Genomic DNA, 13,284 nt, shown 5'->3' with positions numbered 1-13,284 from the left:
AAATACTATTACTAAAGCTACTATAGCATAGTGGTTCTAGGATCGTTCACTGGGATGGGTTTTCACTTCACAAATGATATTAATTCAAAGATGAATTGGTGTCTTTTCATTTCAGGGTTAGCTTTAAAAGAAAACATAAAGATGTAAATGTTTTAGAAAGATTTAAACTAATCTAAGCTAACATTAAAGATTAAAATGAAAGGGTGTAAAAACAAGTTTCTCAAAGATAGGATAGCTATGCTCTGGCTCTTATGCAAATTGGAAATCTCAGGATAGGCTCCTCGCGTTGGGGTTGCAACTATGGTGATGCTTGCTTCCCGAACCGGTATGGATTTAGCAAATCAAGTTTTAATCCTTTAAAATGGCAAAACAGATGGTAGTGAATTTCATCAATGGTTATTCACCTTAGACTTCCTTTGAATGGCTCGTAAGAGATAACTAATGGTCTAAAGCCAAAAGCTTACCAAATATTGGCAACTCAAAGTCATTCCAGGTGATAAACTCACCTTTCAATGGTCATTGAAATTGGTTCTAACGGATTAATGCAAAACTTGGAATTGAAAACCTCACCTTCCAATAGCTCGTAGGAGATAACTAATGGATAAAAATCCAAAAGCTTATCAAGTATTGGCCGTTGGAAGTTGTGCAAAGGAAATAAAAACCAAACTTTGCATTGATGAACCATTAATGAAAAACGACTACCTTACCTTCCAGGTGCGAGAAATTTCCATGGGATTGCATCCAAGTCATCACATAACATCCATACTTTGAGAAACTAAAAGTTTTAGCCAATCATCCTCTGAGGAAAAGCCCTCAGAGGCTGTTTGGCTACTAAGAAAATAGAAATGGGGAAGAACAGGAGAAGAGAGAAAAACAGAGCAAGGCTCTGTATATTCTATATATTGATCGATATTACATATATATTATTCTATATCTATCTATAGATTACATGATTACATGATTCTCTGAGAACAAGCTCCCGAGAGCTATATATAAAGAAAATTACAAAACAAAATTGTAGACCCCCATTTGGGGCTCATTTTCTGCAGCTTGCTTTTAGCCAGGTGTCACCATCTGGGGGGAGCCACGTGTCACATTTTGACTAGCTGCTAGAGAATCAGATAGTGGATTTGGAGGACGAATAGGAGAGCGACACCTGTAAAGATGAGGAAGATTCTAGAAGAAGGAGCATGCTTTCTGTTATGGAGGGAGAGCCAGCTGCATGCAAAGAGGAAGGTGGTCTGGGCTGCAGAGCGTAGTGGTTCTAGAGGTGGCTGCAGAGATTGTTGGAGGAGCGTATCTGCAGGGGAAGGTTTTTTTCAGAGAGGAGGCCAGCTGCAGGAGAGGGGAGAGCTTTTCGGTGCTGGTCTGGGAGATGTTTTCAGGGGAGAAGTTTTTTTGAGAAGGCTTCAGGTAGAGTTTCCTGAGGGTGGGAGACTGGCAGAGGGAGAGGGGAGAGTTTTCCTTGCCGGTTTTCAGGGATTTTTTGGAGAGGAGAGTTTCCAAGAGAGTGGAGGTTCCTGGAGGCTTTGGGGAGCAGAGGAGATATTTGGGGAGCTCTAGAGAGAGGGTATGGTTTAGGGAGAGCTAGGAGCAACAAACTGTGAGTGGTGGAGGTGTTTTTGGTTGCTGTTTGTTGGCAGAGAGGTTAGAGAGAAGGATTTCTGGAGAGCAACTAGAGAGAGGAGGGTTCAGTTGGAGGTAGAGGGTATTCCTGGAGATTTTCGAGAGGGAGGAGGAGCCTTTTCTGGAGCTGGGAAAGCCAACAAGACCTTACTGCAAAAGGGCATTTTCAGGTATGGATGCAACTGATATATGGTTTGATTCAGATTCTTATTATTGCTACCCGTTTTCTATTGATATTTGAGTTTTAGTTTGCTTGCTTGAGGTGGATAATGAAGGCCACCTATTCCTTGTTGAGATATAGTCCTGGATTCATATTGTTAGCTTTGGTATGCATTGTCTCTGATGTGAAATACCCAAGAGTCCTGTCATTTATTTGCATTTGATACTATATCCCTCACCCTAACCCGAGAAGGTTCCCGGAAAAATCATGATGTGAAGCCTTCTTTGAGGACCTTTTTACTTGTTTTTTTTTTTCTTCCATACTCTGTTCCCTCTTTCTATTTTCTTGCCCTCTGTTTTCCCTGAAAGAGACCGTTAGGTCTTAAGACTGGGAAAGAGATCTTCAGAAGGTATTGGTAGCTACAGAATTTGAACCAGAAAATGTCCGCGTAAGGTACCAACAACTTTTGGGGATTCAAGAAGTCCTTACTTGGGGTTGTGTGAGGTTCAAGAGAGGCCCCGTTTGGCTTAATGACACCATTCAGCAGTGACGTATGAGGAGAACTCACTCAAGGGGGGCTCCAGTTCATTGTTGATACGAATGAGTCAGGCGCTATAAAGAAATCTGGTATAAGTAGCAAGGAAGTTAATCTCAGGGATGGTCCTGCCAAAAGATGTCGACTGTGAAAACAAGAATACACGGGGTTTATCCTGTTGGGATTTCTTTGACGCCCGGAAATCATGTGCTCTGAGTTGTGGGTTTTATTTCATATATGATTGATTTTTGGCTGACGAACCTGATGCCATTGCACCTTGCCGTGAGTGCAATCTTGCTGCTGTCTTCACCGAACTGCTCCAGTCTAGCTGACCTTGACCATTCAGAATGAATATTTGAGAAGGATACAAGTGTTTGGATGCCTTGTTCATTGCTGCAGGAGGATCTCGGGTCTGACTGATACCATCCGTGGCACTAAGGAAGCTCAGAGGGGCCACAGTCACGAGTTTCGTCTCCGGCGACGCCCACTGAAGAAGTCCAATGGTTCTCTCTTCAGAAATCACCCCGTCTTCACCACCGTTGTCGTCACTGCCGCAAGCATCAGTCGTCCATCCACTCACCGGACGACCAGAAATCTCATGGCCTGGGGACGGAGTTGTTGTTTCCTTTCTTGCTTGCCCAACTGAATTGACCAAGTGCAGGCTTCAAGCTCAGAGTGCACTGGCAAGTTCTGGTCCACCTGAAGTGGCAGTGAAACACTATGGATGGAACGGAATGGCTCGTGCGTGGACAGAGAGTTCTCAATACTGGTTCTCCTATCACCGTGCCTGTGGGTAGGGATACCCTTAGCCGCATCATTAATGTTATTGGAAAGTCTATCGATGAGAAGGGCGAAATCAAAACCGACCACTCTTTGCCTATTCATCGAGAAGCTCCATCCTTTGTTTATCAACCCACCTTAGCAACAGATCTTGGAGGCCTTCAAGAGCGTATCACAACAACCAAGAAAGGCTCCATCACATCGGTCCAAGCCATTTATATGCCGCTGATGAAGATGTCTTCTTTGAGGATTACAAAGAACCCCTTTTGAAGCTCTCTGAGCTGGGGATTTGCTTATGCCTAAAAGAAAATTGGACACAGGGTGGTGGAGTTGACAAGTTGCACTTGCTGATTTACCGTTATGTTTTTTTTTTAGATTCTGGAAGCACTTATGTGGTCTGGGTAGTTTCATGTTGAAGAAGTTGGAGTGATTTTTGCTTAATTTTGTTGACGACATGGACATCTTCAAGGGTGTCGATTTGAAGTTGTTGTCAATAGAGCAGATGCTCACACAGCATCCGAATTGGCAAAGAAGGGCAGTGTTAGTGAAGATTGCAAACCCTGCTAGGAGGAATGAGAGAGATCTCAAGGCGATACCGGTTGAAGCTACTGTTGAGGCAATGAATGAGGCAATTTTTCATGGCATCTTTAAGACCCATTCTCTCTTTCTCGCCTGGCATGCATGGCCACCTTTGGTGGGCCACTGCTTAAACCCACGTGTCACACCCCTGTATTCCCATGCATTTGTTTTCAAAAATTGATTCTAATCATTTTCCACTAATCATGCATCTTTTACTTTATTTTTTACTTTTATTCATATTTTCATGTTTATTTTTTTTCTATAATTATCATTATTATTCTTATTTACATTATTATTATTATTATTATTATTATTATTATTATTATTATTATCTTCTCTTTCTCTTTCCTTATCTTTGACTTTAAATATTTTCTTTTTTTTTAGAAATAAAATTGATTGCCATGTTTATTTTTGGCAAACCTTTTTTTTTTATAAACCCTCATTGATTTTTAATAATTTCCCAATTTCCACATCTCTTTTGTTTTAAAACGTTTTAAAATAAGCAAGATTTTAATTTCATAATTCTCAGGTCATGGGATTTATGGAATTGATTTGTGCAAAATAAATGGGTTTTGGTGGGGGCCCAACATCAAATAAATTTTCTTTAAAATAAAATTGAGTGAAATGACACATGTGTTATTGATGATTTTGTATTCAGTTTAGTGACATGTATGTTATATCTTGTGATCATTGTTTTGTACTAATCTCATTTTCATGATAGCGCGTTGTTGTTAGCTGCTGAGGTACGCATTTTCTCCCACTTTGTCCATCTCTCATGCATGCTTTGATTCTCGATGTGTACTCATGTTGATATCCGCTAATTTCCTCATCATTGTCACATCAGCTTCATGTTATTAGTAGAGACCCGTCTTTAGGGACTTAGAGGGGTGCTACGGTCTTTACCGTACCTTCCCGATAAGTAACCTGACCCCCGAACCCGATCTGGTTTTTTCGCAAATCACCTTTTCCAAAACAAGGAGTCACACTTAAGGTTTTTCTTTCTTATTTTGTTTACCCTTTAAAAATAAAACAAAAATAAGTGGCGACTCCAAGTCATTTTTCTTAATCAATAAAAATCATTTTTCAAATAAAAATCGAGCTCGCCATTCGAGTGGGAAACGCATTCGAGCCATCGAAATGCGGGGTCCACAAAAATATCTGAGGTTATTCACCCCTTTTCCAAACTTGATAACTAAGGAATCCTATAATTGGTGGGTTACAAGGAGAAAATGGGGATTTAGACATCAAAAAATCTAAAGAAAAATATCTCACAATGTCGGTCGCAACTATCGGGAAGCTTCAGGAGAATTTCGCAGGCGTACAAAATGGCTGCGAAATTTCGCAGCCAAAGGCTGATTTCGCAGCCCTGCGAAATTGGCCTTCAGCTTGAAGTGATCTGATTCCAATGACTCTAACTTCTTCATTTCAACTCCGATTTGCAAACCGTTTGAAGCATTGGATTGTTGACTTCCTGAGCTTCGAAACGACATATAGCATGCATAAATTGGACTTCAGGAAGTGCTCCAAAAGTGGCTGAAATGACTATCATCAAGAATGCTTCATGGCAGATATTCTCTTTGCTTCCCCTCCTTGCATTCCGGATTTGCTTATGGCAAAGGACTTCAAAGCTTCGGTTCTTCATGTTTCTGAGCTTTCCATTGCTTTGCCATGGATTCCAAAGAACTCTCCTCAATCTTGGATTGCTTTGGTGATCAAAAAGCTATCAAAACACCAAAACTTAACACAATATGATTAGAATTGATTGCAAGGGTCCTTAACATGCCAATTGAGTTAAAAGGTAATAACTACTACTGAAAAGTGTTTAAAAGAGTTAATTACAAGCTATCAAATAGCACTTTTTGAGTAGTAATCACTCCCCCCAACCGACATATTGCTAGTCCCTTAGCAATGAAGGAGAGAAAAATAAAAATAAACATTACTATAATTTACAACATCATGCTGATCAAAAAACAATTCTCAAGTGGCATGATGATCTAACTCTCACATGGAACATTAAAGAAATAAAACTCAAAATTCAACAAGAGTTATCAAATAACTTGTCTAATCACAATTCTTAAAGAGAAGGCATTATGCAAATTTAAGCTTTTAAAAGAGTTTCCACTCCCAAAGGGTCAAACCTTACTCTTCCACAAAAATCTAAGTGTTATTTATTAGTTTCCGAATATAGTATGTTGAACTAATCTCTCCCCCCAACCTAGTTCTTTTTCAAAGCTTAGCAAACTGATCAACCTCCAATAGGTTAAGAACGCACCTCTTGGTTCACAACAATTTTTTTTCATTGTAGGAGTACAAGGCTTAAAGGTATTCTTTTCTAAATTGTCCATGTAACGGGGGTCCATCGATGACTCCCAACCAATTAAGGTTTAGGGCATCAAGCTTTAAGGATCTTTCAACCACTAACTCCTCGGATTTTACCCCGGACTTTTGAGAATGAATTTTAATACCCAAGCACCTACAGTATGTTAAACTCCACCTATTCACCCTTGTAACGAGCATTGAGGTCGGTGACTCCCAACCAATTAAGGCTTAGGGCACCAGGTTTTAAAGATTTTCACCATATACCCCTCAGACCTTGCTCGGGTTTCAAGGCAAGCAAACATCTTTCTTTCTTTCTTTTTTTCAAAGACTCGTTGGCCTTTTACAAGGTGTCCCAACACTATTAAATGAGGTCAAAGGTACCAAGTCTAAAATTTTCCTAAGTCAAGAGGGAAATAGTTTTTCATCTTATAATCGGAACCTATTGTGCACAGTGTGTGAATAGCTTAAAGTGGAAGAACTAAGGTTGAATTCAATAGAAGTTTCAACAATTCATCAACTTTAATAAGCATAATACAAAATCTAAGTCAAGTAAAAAGATAAAAATTCAATTTCTCCCATTTCATTTTTGAGAAATTTTCCTTAATAACCATGGAGAGTAGAATAAAAACTAAAAAAATTTTAAATTAAGCAAAAAACAACTAAATTACCAAAATAACTTAGCATTAATAACAAAACTTACTTCCTCAACTCTCCCCCCAACCAAGCTGAACATTGTCCTCAATGTGACAAAAGCGATTGAAAAATAGGAAGGAAGTGGTACCTCCTGAGTGACATGGAGTCTGAGTTGTATAGGAGAAACCACATGTTTCAAAAAAAACAAAAGAGTTAGTGAGTAGAGGAAATAGAAAAAGGCCAAGTTTAAACAAAAATGATGTCTATATATGATGCATCATCAGTAATACATCCAATATAAAACATCAAAACATGGAATTATCTATACTAATATAATATGTAAAGACAAAAAGTAAAGAGATGATCAAGTAATGGTAGGGTCCTGTGGAGTTGATGCATCTGTGGTGGCCTCTTGAATGGGTTGGATCAGGACTTTGGCCTCTGTTCTGGTAGTCTCCTTAGGTGGCATAGTCTCCTCAGCTGGAGCTATGGGCTCTGATGGTTTAAGGAGGTCAGAAATGGAGTGAGAGGCTTTGTGTGTGATCTCAAGGAGAGGGCTCTCTTCTTTAAATGCATGGTTGCATGGCTCTCTTGGCATTTTTGCAATTTCCCTTGGCTTTACAAAGTGTTTTTGCAAACCTCTCTTCATTTTGCAAGTCATTTTTATAGCCTGGAGGTCATTTTGTAGCTTGGAGATCATTTTGCAGCCAAAGGGAAAAAAGAAAAACATTTTCGCAGCCCATGGAAAAAATAGAAACATTTTCGCAGCCCATTTTGAAGCTTGAAAATCATTTCGCAGCCATTTCGAAGCTTGGAGATCATTTCATAGCCATTTGGAAGTTTGGAGATCATTTCATAGCCATTTGGAAGTTTGAAAATCAATTGGCAACAAACAGCCATTTTCGCAGCAAATGGAGGATTTGGCAGGAGGTAGCTATGGGGCTGCGAAAACATTTCGCAGCCAAATGGGATTTTCACAGCCGGGTGCCATTTTTGCAGCCCATTTCGCAGCTGTGAAATAAGGGTACTGTGCTGCGAAATGGCACTCGTGTGCCAAAGGGGTGTTTCGCAGCTGCGAAACACCCTGCGAAATTGGGTTATGGCTGCGAAAATTGGAGATTTCACGCTTTGGGGATTTCGCAGCCATTTCGCAGCTGCGAAATGAGGTTACTGTGCCGCGAAATGGCACTCGTGTGCCAAGAGGTGGTTTCGCAGTTGCGAATCTTTTCGCAGAGGGGGCAATTGGGCTGCGAAATGGTTTCGCAACAAAGTGGCTTTTTCGCAGCGACTTCTTGGGGCTACGAAATAATTTCACAGCGAAGTGGCGATTTCGCAGGGGGCTATTTTTGGCTGCGAAATGAGGTTACTGTGCCGCGAAATGGCACTCGTGTGCCAAGAGGTGGTTTCGCAGTTGCGAATCTTTTCGCAGAGGGGGCAATTGGGCTGCGAAATGGTTTCGCAACAAAGTGGCTTTTTCGCAGCGACTTCTTGGGGCTACGAAATAATTTCACAGCGAAGTGGCGATTTCGCAGGGGGCTATTTTTGGCTGCGAAATTTCGCAGACCCCTGTTTTTCCCCTGTTTTAACACTTTTTCTTGCTCCAAACGACTTTCCTTCAATTTCTTTGCAATTCCTCCTGATTTTGATCATCCAAAAACCTATATTAAATCAAAACAAATTAGAATTAAAGCATTGAAATCAAAATTAAAACAAGTAAAAAATAAAACAAAAAGATATGGACTAGCTAGTCTTTAAAAAGACTAAGTCCATCAAAAAATTTGATCCTGATTTAGCTTGCCCGGATCCCATATGAAGTTTGCATCCCTCACTTGAGACTTTCTCTGTATGATTTTGCCATACAAAGCTTGGAGGAAAGGTGGAGGCATGTGTTTCTTCATCAATTCTTCCTTGATGACTATCCCCTGTGGTTCTCTTTGTACATTAACATCATAGCCATCTTTCTCTATACTTTTCCCCTTTTTCTTTCCTTTGATTTCCTCCCTCTTTTCTTTCTCTGTTTCACTTTCTACCTTATGCTCTAGCTTGCATGTGGGCAGATCAACCTCTTTACCACTCAAAGTGATAACCGTTTTAACTTCCTTCACCATTGAAGATTCTCCCTTCTTAGCCTCCATTTCATGGATACTCATGGAATTTTGATAAGGTTGAGAAGGAGAGTTTTCTTTCTCTTGCACTTTGTTGAGGTTGGCAAACCTTGAGATTGAATATTGGAGATTATCTATCTTTGGAGATAGATCACTTTGCACTTCATCCATCCTTTTATTCAATGAACTCTCTACACTATCAATTCTTTGACTGAGATGAGCATTGATGGATTTTTTAGCTCCAACAAAGTCTCCCACGACCTTGCTAAGATTCATCATAGCTTGTTCAAGGTTTGAGGCTTGCTGTGGTGCTTGAGCAGGTTGCTGATACTGAGGTGGTTGTGGTTCCCAAGAGAAATTTGGATGGTCCCTCCAATTGGAATTGTAGGCGTTGCAATCACCAAACATTTCCCTCACGGTTGGAATGGTAGGACACTCATCCACCAAGTGCTCATAAGATAGACAAATGGCACAAGGCATAGCTTGCAATGGTGTTTGAGAGATGGCTTGCACTTCTTGCATCTTCTTCATCTCTAGCTCTTCCAATCTCCTTGCCATAGCTGCAATCTTTACCTTCATGTCTATGCCGTCATTCAAAATATACATCTCACCCTTAACATTAGGTTGAGACGTCATTCTTCTCATATCTCGAGCATTTGGTTCATCCCATCCTGTTGAAACTTCAGCCACATAACTCATGAAGTTCATGGCTTCCTCTGCTATCTCTTATTCAATATGGCATGCACAACTAGCAATTTGTGAATTAAAAACAGTGAAAACAAAAGAAAACAAAATAAAAACAATTTAAAGAAAAAAAAAATTAAGGTAAACTAAAAACTAAAGAAAAGGTACACTAAAATATGAACAATAAAGAAATAAAAAGAGTTAGTAAAAGGAAAAGAAAAGTCACCAAACTTGTGATGAAGATCACAAGTACTCTGAAAAGTTGATATCACTGTAAAGTGGCACCATCCCCGGCAACGGCGCCATTTGATTCGCCCCTAGTAGCGGCAGTGGCAACAGCACCATTTGATTCGGGGTTCGAGTCCCCAGCAACGGCGCCATTTGATTCGACTCATGGTAGCTTAGCTTTAAAGGCGTATCAACAAAATTTATACCTTAAATACTATTACTAAAGTAGCCAAGCTACTATAGCATAGTGGTTCTAGGATCGTTCACTGGGATGGGTTTTCACTTCACAAATGATATTAATTCAAAGATGAATTGGTGCCTTTTCATTTCAGGGTTAGCTTTAAAAGAAAACATAAAGATGTAAATGTTTTAGAAAGATTTAAACTAATCTAAGCTAACATTAAAGATTAAAATGAAAGGGTGTAAAAACAAGTTTCTCAAAGATAGGATAGCTATGCTCTGGCTCTTATGCAAATTGGAAATCTCAGGATAGGCTCCTCGCGTTGGGGTTGCAACTATGGTGATGCTTGCTTCCTGAACCGGTATGGATTTAGCAAATCAAGTTTTAATCCTTTAAAATGGCAAAACAGATGGTAGTGAATTTCATCAATGGTTATTCACTTTAGACTTCCTTTGAATGGCTCGTAAGAGATAACTAATGGTCTAAAGCCAAAAGCTTACCAAATATTGGCAACTCAAAGTCATTCCAGGTGATAAACTCACCTTTCAATGGTCATTGAAATTGGTTCTAACGGATTAATGCAAAACTTGGAATTGAAAACCTCACATTCCAATAGCTCGTAGGAGATAACTAATGGATAAAAATCCAAAAGCTTATCAAGTATTGGCCGTTGGAAGTTGTCCAAAGGAAATAAAAACCAAACTTTGCATTGATGAACCATTAATGAAAAACGACTACCTTACCTTCCAAGTGCGAGAAATTTCCATGGGATTGCATCCAAGTCATCACATAACATCCATACTTTGAGAAACTAAAAGTTTTAGCCAATCATCCTCTGAGGAAAAGCCCTCAGAGGCTGTTTGGCTACTAAGAAAATAGAAATGGGTAAGAACAGGAGAAGAGAGAAAAACAGAGCAAGGCTCTGTATATTCTATATATTGATCGATATTACATATATATTATTCTATATCTATCTATAGATTACATGATTACATGATTCTCTGAGAACAAGCTCCCGAGAGCTATATATAAAGAAAATTACAAAACAAAATATCTGAGGTTATTCATCCATTTTCCAAACTTGATAACTAAGGAATCCTATAATTGGTGGGTTACAAGGAGAAAATGGGGATTTAGACATCAAAAAATCTAAAGAAAAATATCTCACAATGTCAGTCGCAACTATCGAGAAGCTTCAGGAGAATTTCGCAGGCGCACAAAATGGCTGCGAAATTTCGCAGCCAAAGGCTGATTTCGCAGCCCTGCGAAATTGGCCTTCAGCTTGGAGTGATTTGCTTCCAATGACTCTAACTTCTTCATTTCAACTCCGATTTGCAAACCGTTTGAAGAATTGGATTGTTGACTTCCTAAGCTTCGAAACGACATATATCATGCATAAATTGGACTTCAGGAAGTGCTCCAAAAGTGGCTGAAATGACTGTCATCAAGAATGCTTCATGGCAGATATTCTCTTTGCTTCCCCTCCTTGCATTCCTGATTTGCTTATGGCAAAGGACTTCAAAGCTTCGGTTCTTCATGTTTCTGAGCTTTCCATTGCTTTGCCATGGATTCCAAAGAACTCTCGTCAATCTTGGATTGCTTTGGTGATCAAAAAGCTATCAAAACACCAAAACTTAACACAATATGATTAGAATTGATTGCAAGGGTCCTTAACATGCCAATTGAGTTAAAAGGTAATAACTACTACTGAAAAGTGTTTAAAAGAGTTAATTACAAGCTATCAAATAGCACTTTTTGAGTAGTAATCAAGAGCATCAGGTGAAAATGACTGAGCTTCATCGTCAACGGTTTGCCCTCCTGCTAAGAAGAAGAAGACTAGTGTGAAAACAACTAAGGCTTTGACCTCGGTCCCTGTCTCTCCATTTACTTCTACTCCTTCCACGTCCAATTGGATGGACAATTCTATTCAGGCGTCTAAGGTCAACTTTGACCTCCCGGACTTCTAACGAAGTAGTCTGGGTGTTTTTCCATCTGAGCCCGAATTCCAGAGCCTATAGCTCTCAGAGTCATAAACGAGCCGAAGGAGGAAGAGGACATGTCAACTGATCTGAGGGTTGGTTTCAAGGAAAGGCATCGCAAATGCCTCCATGAGGCTATTGACGTGGTTCTTCCTCCAGCCAAAAGGGTTTATCTGGAAGAGGGTTCAAGAGGAGCTTGGGAGAGAGGTTCCTCCAATGTCAATGCCTCCACTAGATACTGAGGGGCCTAACAGTGCGCCTGCTGTTGAGAAGAGGGTCGATCCGACTCCGGGTGGGGCCTCTAATGGTGTTGTTATAGTCGAGGAGGTTTTGGATCAAAAAGATACTCTTGCGTCCACTCCTCCTCCAAGCTGGGACAAGATGATGGAGATACTAAAGTAGGTTCCGTGTTTTTCTGACATTGAGCCACCCTCCACCAAGATGTCAGATTTCTTCCCTCTCACTAAGCGGATATCGGTGAACTTGGGTGGAGAGCCTCCCGTCTTCGTCTCAGCTCGACTTCCTTTTGGCACGCCTGAGTCTAGTGTCTCCTGTATCCAACTTCTGCAAAACTGCATTGTGTAGGAGATTGCAGAAGTGGTAACTTCTTTTATTTTGCCCCATTTCCTGATAATGTCTACCTCGATATCTGATATTAACTTTGCTTCTGTTGTTACTTCCAATTGGTAGCTGGCATCCGTAACATGGTTTGTTAGTACGCACCTGCTTTTTGAGCGGTTGAAAGTAGTTGAGGCTATATAGGTTTTCATCTCCCATCGCATGAGTGGGGACAAGGAGCTGCGTGCAAGGCTGGAGTGAGCGGAGAATGATCTTGTCGTTGTTCAAAAGGTTGCTGCAGAGGGAGCCGAGGCTTTAAAACTGGCCATGGGAGAGAGGGAAGCGATCCGTGTTGAGATGAACAAGTTGAGGAAGGAGACTGGAATTGCGGAGGCTAAGCTTACAAGGGTCGAGCAGGAGAATTCCCAATTGAAGAAGGAGATGGAAGAGCTCCGAGCTAGATTCGCGACCCTAAAGAAAGAGATGAAGGAGTTATAGACTGGGTTCGCCGCTCAGAAGAAGGAATTGGAAGCTAGGTTTGTCACCTAGAAGAAGGAACTGGAGACGGAGTATCAAAAACAAGTAGACAAGATGTATTTCATCGGCTACCACTGTTGCATGAAGAAAAATGGCATTATGCATGACATCCCCTCCCCTTCTTTTGATGACGAGGATGAGATACCCGGGGCTTCCTTATGATGAGACGACATTTTCCTTGTGTATTTCCCCTGTATATCTTTCTTTCTGCTGTGAATGATTCGATTGAGGATTTGTAAAGACAAATTTTATATCTATAAGCACGAATACAATATTCCCTTGCTTTTATTTTGATCTTTGTTCCTTTTGCCTTCACTGATAGTATTGTTTTAGGTTAGTTACATTCCACGGATGGAGTAAAGGAGTTCTGTCTAGCTTTT

At 40.3% G+C, this 13,284-nt stretch overlaps 1 protein-coding gene across 1 annotated transcript; it reads left to right on the top strand.

Moving 5' to 3' along the window:
• Nucleotides 1-1,164: 1,164 nt before the first annotated feature.
• On the top strand, nucleotides 1,165-3,371 carry LOC132254289 (ATP synthase subunit beta, mitochondrial-like). The gene is made up of 4 exons (XM_059739590.1): nucleotides 1,165-1,526; nucleotides 1,644-1,796; nucleotides 2,721-2,874; nucleotides 3,075-3,371. Exons 1-4 carry the CDS (start codon nucleotides 1,165-1,167, stop codon nucleotides 3,369-3,371), a joined length of 966 nt encoding a protein of 321 aa, XP_059595573.1.
• Nucleotides 3,372-13,284: the final 9,913 nt, after the last annotated feature.

Source organism: Vitis vinifera, chromosome 9 (assembly GCF_030704535.1).
Source record: "Vitis vinifera cultivar Pinot Noir 40024 chromosome 9, ASM3070453v1".
Taxonomy (NCBI): domain Eukaryota; kingdom Viridiplantae; phylum Streptophyta; class Magnoliopsida; order Vitales; family Vitaceae; genus Vitis; species Vitis vinifera.
Note: the sequence above shows the minus strand (reverse complement) of the source record. Positions and strands in the feature narration are given on the sequence as shown.